Source organism: Pagrus pagrus, assembly GCF_965226575.1.
Source record: "Pagrus pagrus genome assembly, chromosome: 14".
Taxonomy (NCBI): domain Eukaryota; kingdom Metazoa; phylum Chordata; class Actinopteri; order Spariformes; family Sparidae; genus Pagrus; species Pagrus pagrus.
In genome coordinates this window covers 25,689,147-25,703,490 of record NC_140198.1, presented here as the reverse complement: position 1 = coordinate 25,703,490, position 14,344 = coordinate 25,689,147, and the positions used below count along the sequence as shown (strand labels likewise).

The following is a 14,344-nucleotide window of genomic DNA, read 5'->3' as shown; positions in this document are numbered from 1 at the left end:
GTCTGGTGGTATGGCAGCAGATACTTCTGTATCTCTTGTCAGATGGCAGCAGGGTGAACAGACTTTGGCTGGGATGGGTGTTGACTTTTAGTATCCTTTGGGCTCTGTGCAGACATCTCACCGCACCTCATGATGCTCAGTAGATGGGTACCAATGATGTTTTGGGCGTTTTTTATCATTTCATCATTTGCTAATTAGCACTAAACATAAAGTACAGCTGAGGCTGATAAGAATTTCATTAGTATTGGACAAATTAAAGTTTTGACCTGATGACCAAAGAGATGATGATTCATCTTGAGTGAGACACAAATGTGTTCAGCAAATTTCATGGGAATCCTTCTCATAGTCAGGCGATCACTAAAGTTATTATGATTAATGAAAAGCCCTCCGATATGTGTTGAGATCATTCAGTCCGGACAAAGGTGGCGAACTGGCCGACAGACTGACATTGGCATCCACAGAGCCACGCTGCTAGCATGACTTAAAACAGCAACAATAAAATTTTGCCTATTCCTATTTTTTATGTTTCTTTCCTTAATGATTTTTCTCTCTGCCTTTGTTTCCCCACAGATCCGATCCCAGAGTTCAATAAAAGCCAAAAGGAACAACAGAAGGTATGTGAGCCTTGATTGCTCATTTTGTGCAGTAATATTTTTTAAACTGTGTTTCTGAATATTAATGTCAGTATATGTTCTGTTTGTATTTCACTCATTCCATTCAACTTACTTCCCACGATGGAACTAAACTATTTGTCACGATCATTTGTCATTTCAGGTCTTGTGTGCCATCATCTCTCTTGGACAATGAAACATCAGGTTGGTTAAAATGATCTCAGTCGCTGATATTTTTATTTCTGATGTTTTTGTTCTTAGATGGCTAGGACTTCATGTACTTTGTCGAGTTTGCGTTCTGTGTACAGTTAGAATGTGACAGCTTGTCTCCTACCTCCTCTTCTCCTCCACCTCGTCTTTTGCAGACAAAGACATCAATCACAGCTGCTGGACGTCATCAGGTGACAAGAAGGACTTATCTCATCAAACAAAAGTCCAGAACAAAGGTAAAGAAATATGTCTACCTGAGCAAAACCAAAGTGCTTATACCAGGAAACCATGAGGTTAGACCCTGGTAGAATATCCGTGTTACTTACCTCAAATATAGGATGAATGTTCATTATATTATTGATTTGTTTGATGGTATATGATTAAATGTTTACTGTCTGACCAGTGTGGTTTGATTCTACAGAGATGAGTAAAGCTCCCCGTCAGAGCAGCACGTTGACAAGAGATGGCAACGTGAAGGAGCTCAAATGTGACCGGACACAGACACATGGACCAGCTCAGGTAAAACCACATCACCACATCAGCAGGTTTCACCCTCCAGTAGAGCCACATTATAAAGAATATAGTTCAGAAACCGTGTTAAAACTCTGTAGTCTATGAATAAAAATCATGTTTTGGATTGGAACTAGTGCCTACAGAGCAATGTGACAGACAACAAAGGCTTTTTTTCACACTTCAAATGAGAGTCATTCACACGTGGACACAATCACTTTAGTGCCACAATGATAATTATCTGCAAAGCTGTGCAGCTGGCAGAGTGAAGTCTTTTGTAATCCCGTACCCACATGACTGTGTGTGCCAGACGGGCACGTAGGTACCTGGCGTACCTGGATGTTTGTGCACGTGTGAGAGCACGTGAGGAAAATGACGGCGGTTGTTTATCTTTGCTCGTCCTCCACGCTCCGCTGATGGAACTGACGAATGGAACAGGTTCTGTTACAGTGAGTCATCTGTAAGGTGCTAATAAACATGATATACTGGGCTCTGTGACGTGAGATCAAAGTAGCAAAGTACCAAAAAGTCGTTCAAGTGTGTGACGCAGAAATCTGGCAAATGCTTCAGAGTTACCTGAGTGTTTCTGTGGTATGGACAGAGGTTACAGGAGGTGAAAAAGTGAATGTGAATTGAACCTGAGGCAGGTCATCTGTATGTCAGCCAAATCAAGTCAACTGTTCACTTTAATCTACTTTATAATCTTTAATCTACTTTATAAGGCCCTTTTATATCTGCCCTGAGTTCTTTAGTACACCTGGACTTTGTGCTGGTTGATGCTTTTCATGCCAGCAGCTGATAGGAGAGTGGAGGACAACACAAGAGGACAGCAGGCTCATCTACACAAAGGGAACAAGTGATGGGACAGGACCTGTATGAAAAAGTGACATTTTGTTGAAGCATGATATTAGAACGTGTTTTAGCCCTGTCATCAGCTTAGATGTTACATGCCTTAACTGAACAGTGGTGGAAGTACAGTAGTACACAGAGTTACTGGTAAAACTAGTAATACAAAGTAAGACCTGCACTCAAAATCTGACCAAAGCAGAAGTAAGAAATACATGAGTGAGCCATCCTGCTTCCTTCTCATCTCTGTTGAGAGTTACACATGTGCAGCACAGATCAGCTTTCTGTCACAAAGCAACGTGTTCTCACGTGACACAGTTTTGACCACGCTTTGTAGCTTCAACAAAATCTAGCTATTAACAGACAGAAGTAGGCAATGTCTCTGTCAACCCTGAGCAAATGAAACCCATTTTAAATAGGCTGCCGACAATGTCGGCCTATCTACATTTCCTGGTTAAAAAAAATCCAGCCCAATTGAATTTGTAATAGAATAGCTCTGCCTCAGGGCCTCAAACAGTCTTAGTCAGTTTAAATGAAACTATTTAAGAAGTTTAGATGGGAAATCACTCTGGTCGTCTGGTCTGACAGGAGGTCCCAGCTAGACGCTAAGAAAATGGTTGGGAAGCATTATATGTATAATACGATGTAAACATAATAGAAACTCATGAAAAGTATAACTCACTGTTACATGATATGAATACAGAGTAGTTCAAACTAGTTCCAGGTCAACCAGCTACACTTTAAGATGCTGTTTACACGCTGATGCAACAGTTGATTGTTGATAACAATCAAATAATGTCATGCATAAAATATATCAGTCACAGGAGACATTTTACTGGAGTAATAAGTACTTTTACTTTTGATACTTTAAGTACATGAAGCTGGTAATACGTCTGTATTTAGTTTTACTTGCATAACATTTTGAATGCAGAACTTTTAGTTGCATTTCAGTGTTGCACTGGTCATTTTACTACAGTAAGTGAAGGAACTGAAGACTTTCATCAGAGTAGAAGTACAACGTGGCATATAGTACAGCACTCACCCTCCACATATGAATGAAGATCAACATTTTCTTTCCCAAAAGAACAAAATAAGAACTTGTGGCAGTTTATATGCTTAATAATATGTACACCTGACATTCTTGTAGATATGAAGAGTTCAATTTGCAAAAAACAGATAAAAGTCATTCTTAACATGAATAAACCAACTCCAGTGTGATGGATGTTCCTTTGACTGCACATTAAAAAAAAAGACACGATGAAGGAAAAATAAACAAGTTGAGCTATCTTGTCAAAACAACCCGACACCAGTTTGATTGATATTTCTTGGCACGCACAAGTAAAAAATGATTGGGGAAATAAATCAAATTTGAGATAACCGTTTGGCAGGAGGGGATTGGCTCAATTTGATTAAAATACAAGGGACTATTTCCCCTGTTTCCACTTAAGGATGTGGGGCAAGGGGAGATTATTCAGACATTTATCACTATGCAGTGGTGTGAGGGAACAGAAATATGCTTACAAAAACTCTCTTCCTTTCATATACTCCTCTGTTTTTGTAATTAAAAAAGAAACATTGCATGTTGTTAGTGCTGAATGCACAGACACTGCACTGAATGCACATTTTGTCTCCTAATTACAGGGCGGTGAAACTGCAGCTGACACAGCAGATTCAGTGCACAGCACAGGGAGACTAAAGAAGCTACAGAATCTGGTGCAAACAAAGAAGGGACATCAGAGTGGAGCTGGAAAAGGGAAGAGCACATCTGAGCATAGTGGTGAGTTATTGTAGATGATGATCTTCAAACTGTTCAAGAAGCTGCGTTGAATCTGTTGTGATTAATACTAATTTCTGGGTGTTCAGATCATCTGGCAAATGTGTCGAGCAACAACAATCCAGTGCTAACCTGCATCGGCCTGGGGACGAGAACAGAGAAGAAGCCCTCCAAACCCGCTCCACCGCCACAGCAGCAGCAACAAGAGGTCATCCATGGAGATTCAGACGAGGAAGGAGTTTGGAGCCCGAAGATTGGAAATTATCTGTGGAGCCCGTTTGAGTGTCCACAGCCCTGGTCTCCCTTTTACCACACCTGCCACCAACCTCGACATGAACTGTGGGTCCGTGGCACCTTGTCGCTGCCCCAGACGACAGCGTGGGATCGTTTTGAGAGTTTGATACAGGAACTGGACAGCAAACAGTCTGATCTGTCTCCTCCTCACACAAGCTGCTCTATCACAAATCTACAGCTCTCAGACAAAAACGTAAGACATACCTCGACATTATAACCAGAGTAAAATGACAGACTGGCGGCTTCTAACTAAACTATTCTTACAGTAGAATTGTCAGTGTGGTTTTTACCACAACATCTGGCATACAGTATGTTACATCTTGGAATAGTTGGAATACAATAAACCCCTCATTCAGAGTTAGATGACCAACCCAATCACCACAATGAATGTTGGCAATGTACATTTAGCAAACCATGGATACGTTGAGCATATGTATGTTTCAGCTTTACATTTCTTTAGGTTAAATTATGTAATTTCATGTTGCTACACCCGAACAATGTTCCTACGTTTAAAAAACAATCCAGCGGTCGTGCACTAGTGCAACAGTGGTCTCAGACTTGCAGCGATCTCTCCCACCTCTTACAAATGTTGAAACGCCGTCTCCAACAGCCGTCTCCAGCTTGAAGCCGTCTCGCAAAACACTTTCTGGAACAGCGGTCTCTGGTTTGATGGCCTGCTCGCACAGCTTTTACAAATGTCGAGCAGTTTCACCTGGCTCTTACAAATGTCAAAAAACACTCTCTTGAACAGTGATCTCTGGCTTTGAGGCCTGCTCGCCCAGCTCTTAAAAATGTTGAAACACCGTCTTAATAGCGGCCTCTGACATGCAGCCGTGTCACTCAGCTCTTACAAATGTTGAATCACTGTCTCGAACAGTGGTCTCTGGCTTGCAGCCGTCTCACTCTGCACACCACCACTACCCCTCAACCTCTGAAAGTAAGCTTATATACATGTAATGCAGGAATGTAAAAGGCCAACATTAAATTCTGGTAACTGGGCTGAGATGAGAAGATTGATACCGCTCTCAAATCTACAATATATGCAAAAGTGTAACAACTGTTCTTACTCAACAACTTGCACTGGGACACTGGGACCAGTAAGCTTGCCCAGTTGTTGCCTGCTGCTTCCAGCCAAGAAATACTCTGGCACATACCATTCAATTAGACACTTTTAAATAAGTGAGATATAATGTGTTAATTAGTGAGCTTTAGAGGTGCTGGCAGGCAGATTGTGTTACCTTTGGACACAGCCAGGCTAGCTAGTCTTTTTCCAATGTGTATGCTAAGCTAAACTACCACATGGCTCGCTTTAGTTTTACATTATTTTAAACAGGCAGATATGAAAGTGGTATTCTTATATATTCTATAACTATTCTAATGCATCAAGTATAAATGTTACATAGCTTTGATTTGACTCTATTTTCGTGCAGTAGAAACCCACATAAAGGCTGCAGTCTGTGATGTCTCTCACTCTCTCTGTTGTTGCAGTTAATCTGCAGCCTGCTCCCAGATCTCCAAAGTATCATTAAACTGTGCTTTGCAGGGCCTGACTCTCTAATTGCACCTCAGAGCTCTGTAGGGAACATTTTAGACTAACTGAAACGTAATTGAAATTTCCAGCTAATAATTGTTTTTTATTGCTTTTAGGGTATCCTGAACCAAACGTTTTACTGCTTAGCTTCATTTTCAGCCTCAGTTAGCACCGCTAATGCTTCATAAACTCCTATTTAATAACATCATAATCATGATCATATGGAAACAAAACAGATGTAATGACATCACACAAGGCTGCAGTATAGAACGTGTGTTGACCATCCTGCTGAGCTGGCAAATGAAGAACTTCTCCCTGAATGACATGTCACAAGTGATATCCATTAGAGTTAACACATGCAGTTTGGTAACAAGGAAGGAAGCAGCAGCTTTAGAGCTGAACATCAGGGAGATCCAGGGAAGATAAATGAGGCTCCTGCATGAAGGAGTGATGGAGTTAAAGAGTTAAATGGGAAGTCCAATTTGTCAAGCGCTGTCAAGTCTGAGAAAAGGGTTCAAGGTGATTGCTTGAATAATTGCTTAACAAAAGAGATTGCATTAGATTGCATTATGGGTAATGTAGGATTAAGGGTTTTTGGAGCTTGATCAATGCGAGGTGTAATACCTTGCAGTAAGGGACAAAACATTTCTGAGTAATTATCAGGGAACAAATTAGGAACTGACGAGGAACTAACTTCTAGTTAACCATTAATTAATTAGTAACTAATCCAATCCAATCCTTATCCAATTTTAGAGTAGCTAATGAAACAAGCGAGGAACAAATCAGGAACAAAAGGTAAAAGGAGACAGTCCTCAGTAATCCCTCAGCCTGATGCACCGCTTAACTCGAAGGGACACAAAAGGTTAGGAAATTGGAAGATAATGATGAAGTAACAAGGGACTACATAGTAGGTATTATGAGTCACTACTTGGGGTTCACATAAACAATGTTCACGAATGTTTATGTAATTACTGTAGTAATGAATGAGTTCTTACTAGTTTTCACCAGCTGGTTAAGAGTTAATCAGGAACAACTCGTAAAGACAGTCGTCAGTATGATGGATTCACAGTTGTTCCTGAACCAATCATTTCCACATGATTAATTAAAGCTGAATTTGTATTAATCTGGCTGCTCCATATAATTAAAAATAGGAAACAATGCGCTACAGATACTAAATATAACCATGTTTATAAATTGTTTCCAGCATTAAAGACAACACTATTAATAGTTGCTTATCTAACCACTTAGTGCGTGACAGTGAGGCCTCAGCTCACTAACGGTCAGTGTTGGGAAACAAGCCAAGAGTCAGTGTAACAGATGTTATGAGCGCAGCGCTCAATGACCGCTAACTGAAGCTAACGGCAAACCAGTAAGGAATGACTCATTGCTTTCATACTGTTTTTTAATGACACATAAAATAAGCTGTTAAAAAAACAATATCACTCCCCAAATAATACTGAAATAATGCTATTTGAGAGGAGCAAAGTACATCGTACAATTTCAGTACAATGATCATCAATACAAACCACAATATTTTGACCCAGGATATAAAAAATGAAGCATATCTCGGATCTGTATGGCTGCCAGGGTTTAACCTAATTCAGAAGACAAATCATAAACAGGGAATAAACACCCAGCTGTTTATGTTGTGGGGTCACAGGGGAACACACACACAAAGGCTGACAATATGCCCATCTGTCACCAGAAAACACACATTTTAATCTCTCTTTTACCCAAACAGTTGACCAGATGTGACAGATTTGACGTCTTCAGACAGCACTCGCCTTTAATGAAACCCCGGGATAATGACAGCTCTCTGGTAAGAGAACCAGCCTCCTCAATCTGCCAGCTGGTCCATCCAGGAACTGAGCTTTCTTCAGTAGAAGAATTTTTCCAATCCAATTTTGAACACAGTATTATGTTTATTTGGCTGTGAGAGATCTGTTTACAATATGTTTTGTTTTTAAAGCAAAAGCAGGAGCAGAATGATGGCACGGTGAAATTGAGGCTTCAGAGGAGAGCGATGGAGACCTCATCACCACATTGTGACGGGAAGCATGTCAAGGCCTCACCAGAGAAAACGCTGACAGTCATCAGTGTATGTCATGCACTCTACAAAGCTTATGTTAATACAATCAGTTTTAAGTTCACGGCACTCTGCGTTTGCTGTGGTTTCACACCTAATGAAATAACATCTGCTACCAGGCAGCTGTCAGCCACACACCTGTTCTGCCAGACCGCAAACCATCAATCACACTATCGTTTGCCATTTTACAGAAAGGGCTTCACAGACGAGTGTCGACATCAGCACTAAAAGTGAAAGAGGGACTGTCAGGTCCAAACTGCATGCAGACCTTCTGCCACCTTATCTGGTTAACCTGGTTTCAAATGGCTATAGCTTCAAAACGAGGGCTAACACAACAATATGAGTATGGTGTATGGAAAGCAGTGTTATAAAAAGTGGTCGAAAGTCATACTTGTACGTCATACAAGTAAAGATATATTGTTAAAATATTACTTTGGTAAAAATGACATTTTGACATTTTTAAACTTTTACAACTAAAAGTCCTACATATTGCCCCTTTCAAGTATTGATATTAAGTGTACTTCAGTGGTAAATTATACATATATTTACACTGTACACTATAGGTTGTCTGATTATTGGCCTTACCCATTATTGGATCCGATACTCAGCATTTCTCTGATCATCAGACTCAGTGTTTCTTTTATCTGACTGGGAATAAAATAAATTATTTTAAAAATGTACTGCTTTGGCTCTGATGCAGCATGCAGCCTGTGGAGTAACTAAAGTTATCAAATAAATATAGTGAGTATAAAGTACAATATTTGCCTCCAAAATGTAGTGGAGTGGAAGTATAAAGCAGACAATGGAAATACTCCAGTACAAGTACCTCATAAATGTATTTAAGTGTAGTTATTAAGTAAATTTACTTAAAAGTTTCACCTGATGATCCCTTACATTTCACCGATAATTACAATCTGACTGAATTATGATTAGAGGTATTTCAAAATGTTTTTTTTTCATCAACTCTTGACCAGTCTCACATTTGCAATTCATGTATTACTAATCAAAACTTTGATTGATTAAAATTGTGGGTAGCTCTTTATAATACAGGTAGAAAATACAACACATGCAGAAGTGGTGGTGCATAACTAAAGCACAAGTGAAGATGATTTAATGCATGAGTAAATGTGGAATCTATTACCGTATGAATTCACGGTTAAAGAAATCTATACATGCATGCATGCACTTAACATGTCACCTGCATATTTCTGAAAATAGCTTAACACTGATGATAGTATATGATTCCTCATGCAATCATATGAGCAAGCTAACCTAACTGTAAAAATGACTGGGTGGCACCTATCCAAAATGGCGATCTAGTCAGCTAATTACATATTATTGAAACATTTTGACCAGTTTTCTTTAGTGGAACGTTTTGAGTAGAGTGGAGAGAGACAGTCTGACATTCACCCTTCACCTCAGAAACCACTGGAGACATGGGCTGAGGGTGAGGCATGCCCCACATTAGCCACGCTACAACTGCTGCTGACTTTGTTTATACATGCTACTACTACAGTAAATCTCACATTTACAAATTGACAAAACAAAAACAATTTTTATATTGCTATGTTTTGTGCCATTATTGTTATTACACAAAATGTGAGATATCATAAATGCATTTTTACACAAGTCATAAATGATTTCTTTAATGTGATTTCCATCAAGCTGAAACTGTTGGCATAATATGACAGAATACTGACACTGGTCCACTGTGTTACTCATGTTCAGATGTTCCTCTGGTCAGTTCAGTCGTCCTCTGTAGAACATAAAGCCTGTTTAGAAAATAGCATGTGTAATTTTGTTTGTTAAACAAACCAAGAAATTCAGAATATGGTCTGCCAGCATCCTTCATGCATTGGTACACTGGGACTTTTTCTATTTGTCTGCTTGGCACTCTTATTATAAAACCTACAGTAATTACTCCCAGGCATCGCTCACTTTAGTCTGCCTGACAATTTCAGAACCCAATCAAATCATATTTTTCACAAGCTGCATACCAGTGCAGTTTAAGTGGAGCCCATCCACAGTCTCACACTTCACAAACTGCACTGATGGATTGATACAGATTTGGTCCTTGGTGTGAAAGTCCCCGTACAGGAACAGGAAGTTAAAAGCTGAGCACAGGTAGTTTGGGATTAAGCTCACCACACACCTCCCAGGTCTCAGCTATAAAAAGCAAGGCAACTCTTTCAGGATTAAGCATTTTGCTTGCCAGAGGAGCTGCGTGTCCCAGCATAAACCAAGATACTGAGCTGTTCCGTCACATGAGGAATCAAACGCAGCAGCTTAGGGCCCTGACTCAGCTTTCTGGTTGGTTAGCTCGCTCTTTTGTTTGCCTGTAGTGGAAGATAACAAATGACAGAGAACCAAAAGCTTATACGGCAGAGTAGAAATGTGACTTGTTTTTTTTCACTGTGCAGAATGGAATCACACAGAAAGAAGAAGCAGAGAAAAGAGGCATTGGTGGTGGGAGACTGTTTACCAAAGGACACAGGCGGTCCACTAACTCTCTGGAAAGCCTCTACAGCCTCAACAGTGGACAAAGCTCCTCAAGTAAGCACCTTCAGGCAGAGGGCCAAGTCTTCGCACTACAACCTGATGAATTATGCAATCCTGTTTGTACACCATAGTATCCTGTTCCACCCCTTTCCGTTAGATGCACTCATTTGTAGAGCCACACTGACCTCTGACAAATCAAAACTTGACTTGACTTGATCAAGACTTGGTCTTCCTATTGACACGTGGAGGACTTCATTAGAAAGCGGTAGAATTGAATGAAGTAATTAGCTTGGCCTTTATTGAACCCTCCTGTTGTTTGTCTGCTGTTCCCCAGGTGGAGTCACCAGTGGGTCAGACTGCTCCAGTAACAGAGACAGTCTGAGGCTGGAGGACGATCTATTGAACACAAGACTTTTCTGTGGCAGAGCCAGAGTCCATACAGACTTTGTGCCAAGTCCGTATGACACCGAATCCCTCAAACTCCAGGTAAACAGGTCTCTGTAGAACTGTAATTGTGTCATACTGTGGCTGGACTGCCACATTTTTAAGGATGACAAGCTTGGCTTTATAGGGATGGAAATGTGGGTCAGTGTCAGTCCACCATTTGTTCCAGACTAATATATATTTCAACAAACATTTGATGGATTGCCATGAAAGTCTGACTCCCTGCACTCTTCCTATGGCGCCACCATGAGGTTGACCTTTCACTGGCAATTTAAAAATCCCTTCCTATTGTAAGTCTTCCTACTTCCTCATTCTGTGTTAAATATCTTCAAAAGTTTATCTGAAGCTTGTATCAGGATTCAGTCGTTAGTCAAATCAAGTAGATCTCTTCCATTGACACAGTCATCTTTTATGTTTCCTCCGAGTGTTTCCTTGTTGAGCTGCAGTGGAAGGTGGTGACAGAAAGAAGAATGTTTACACTAAAAACACTTAACTTTTGAATATCTTTTTGCACGACAGGACGACTTTCAGCCCAGTCTTACAGAACAGCATGCAATAGTTAGCCGATCCACTAGAGGGCAGCATGTGGGACAAACAGTTGCCTCACCTAGGCGTGAAATGTACATGTGTATTAAGGTGCATTACCAGTAGGGGGCGACAATGAAAGGCAAACGTGACAGTGACATTGTGGTCCGGTGGTGGTATTGCACTCTTTCATATGAAAACTAGTGACATTACCATCAGCAGTAGCCTACGTGTTTTGTGCTAACCAAATGTTAGCATTCTTACATGCTAGACTAGGATGGCGAGCATGTTAACATTATACCTGCTAAACATCAGCATGTTAAAATTGTCCTTGTGAGCATGTTAGCATGCTGATGTTTGCATTTAGCTCAAAGCAATGCTGTGCCTTGTAGCCTTACAGAGCTGCTAGCATTACTGTAGACTTAATAATAAATGGCTGGTTTGCCTCAAGATATGAGACTTAACTCTATTTTGTCATAGTGTCTGCTATAAAACCTCGTAGGCATTTTTTATTGACTGAATCTTGAAATACTTATTAGTGGTTATAATGTCTGTGTCTACATGTAGGGAGACCAGATGTAAAGTAGCCATAGCTTAATGTGGTACAAAGCAGTTCTTCTGTATGTATGATGGTTTGTACCACATGGTCCCAGTCAAGTAATAAAAGTTCACTTTCATTCAGGTGGGAGATGTGATCGACATCATGGCCAAACCCCCCATGGGAATATGGAGAGGAATGCTGAGCGGCAGAATGGGAAACTTCAAGTTCATTTATGTGGATTTGCTAGCAGAGGAGAGTCCCGATTCACATGAGGAGACAGAAACCCACAGAGTGAGACAGAAATCAACCGTCCGGGAAGTGTTAAGGCGCCTCAGTTTGGAGGTATTGTGTTCTTTTTTTAATCTTAATGTAGCAACAATCATCTTCCATACAAAAGGCTGTTCCTTCAGCTTCTGAATGCTGTTTCTTCCCCTTGCTTCTCTAGGAGTACTCCTCATCTCTGCAGCAGAACGGTTACCAAACAGTGGATGACTTGATGAGGCTGAGAGAGCATCACCTGACGCAGCTGAATGTGACTGATCCAGAGCACAGGCGTTGTCTGCTCGCCGCTGTCGACTCCCTGCAGCAACTACGCTGTGAGTAATGAGAAACACAGAAAGGTTATCCAAGGACAGTGTCATCATGCACATTTTGTGACATGATAAAACCAGAAAAAGATACGGCGAGACGTTGGTATTCAGAAAGGAAAAGGGACAAGTGACATTGCACCTCAAGTAGATAAGACTGGGAGGGTATCCGAGCCGCAGCTAAAGAGGTTAAGGATAACAGGATAACCCCAAAGAGCATTTCTGAGAATAGAGCAGGACACACAAGGACGGTAGCTGCAGACAGATAGGCTGCTGAGCGTTAATGCACAGGAATAATAGCTGTAAAGGATTACTTCCTGCTCATCCATTCAACTCTGTGACAGCAACCAACCAACTCATCTCCTTTGCTTTACAGCTGATAGTCAGTTGGAGAATGAGGCCAATCAGGAGGCCGAGACCCCCAGCGAGAACTCGAAGGCAGATATGAACAACTGCCCGAGAGACTCCGGCTGCCACATGCCGCTTGACAGCTCTGACAACAGCACAGAGGACACAGACCCTCCCTTTATCTCTGAATACCCTCTACCAGCTGAGATGACAGCTTCATGAGGATAATCCATTCTTTATAAGGCCTGTTTTATTCCTTACGTTGCTGTTGAGAGCACTTGTGAATCAAAAGCTGTTTTTTTTATTTCTTGCAACAAGTGTTATTTTTATTATGTACAATAAAATACCCATGCTGAGCCACTTACACCGCTAATCCTCAGCTTCACTGCTGGACGTGACTCTATAAATTGTGAGATGTTCATTTGTTTCCTGAAATAAAAGATTTTATGAATCTGTTTTCTTTTTAGCACAATTGCGTTTTACTGTAGCCAGTAACAGACATCAGAGAGCATCACTATGAAACGCTCTCAATTTATATACATGACAGTTAATTCAGCTGATTCCACACACTGTCCCCTAAAGAGAAGACTATTTATTTTTTTATCATAGGTCAATCAGCCAGTTATTTTATTGATTTATTGATTACCTATTTTGTGGTCAAAATCTCAGAAACTATAGTGAAGAATGACACATTTCCAAGAGACATATTTGCTTTAACTGACCAAGAAATCCAACAATCCATAACTGTTGTATAGGACGAAGAAAAGCAGCTAAAAAATCATTTGTTTTGATCAGTCCCTAAAACCGCTGACTAATTTTCTGTCAAGCAATTAATTGATTAATCAGGTTTTTTTTAAATCATTTTCATTCTGCTCACAGTGTAATGATGTAATTTTTCATTGATCGGTCATTTTAAATATTATGCATGTTGATACTGTTGGAATCATCTGGTTTAAAACACGTGTGATTTATAAAGTGGTGAGTAAGACACCGTATTGAATAAGCCAACACATTTTCTGAGCAGCTACCATGAATGTAACCATGGTAACAAATAGTTGTGCATCCTAACTTCCTGTTGTAGCCAGGACTTCACCAATGCAGCGTTGATAATCATATGAGAGTTTCATCGCTTAACAGCAAGTAACAAAGTATGATTAAAGTGACGCTCAGTTCCAATAACACCTGGAAACTCATTGCACCTTGTTGATTTTATGAAATAAGGAAACAAACACCTCATTTTCAAAGCTGTAATTAGGCACAACAGTGCTTTGAGCTGAATAGCCTTATCATGCTTACAGTACATGCTGATGTTCAGCAGGTAAAATGTTTACTACCTTAGTTTAGCATGTAAGCGTGCTAACATTTGCTCATTAACACTAAACACAAAGTACAGCTGAGGCTGACGGGACTGCCATCAGGTTTGAAGGTATGAACCAGACTGCCCTTTAACCACCTCATCCCAGCCTTTTGATCATTTTCTAAGTGGGCTAATTAGCCCATTAATAAGTTATGTCTGTTGCTAAGCACAAAAACACTGG

At 40.4% G+C, this 14,344-nt stretch overlaps 1 protein-coding gene across 1 annotated transcript; it reads left to right on the top strand.

Moving 5' to 3' along the window:
- Positions 1-778: 778 nt before the first annotated feature.
- samsn1b (SAM domain, SH3 domain and nuclear localisation signals 1b) lies at positions 779-13,028 on the top strand (the record flags this gene model as incomplete). The annotated part of the gene is made up of 12 exons (XM_084373064.1): positions 779-815; positions 977-1,057; positions 1,243-1,340; positions 3,819-3,954; positions 4,041-4,438; positions 7,518-7,595; positions 7,746-7,874; positions 10,283-10,415; positions 10,696-10,847; positions 12,013-12,213; positions 12,317-12,467; positions 12,835-13,028. Exons 3-12 carry the CDS (start codon positions 1,245-1,247, stop codon positions 13,026-13,028), a joined length of 1,668 nt encoding a protein of 555 aa, XP_084229190.1. The 5' UTR covers positions 779-815; positions 977-1,057; positions 1,243-1,244.
- Between the last annotated feature and the right edge of the window lie 1,316 nt (positions 13,029-14,344).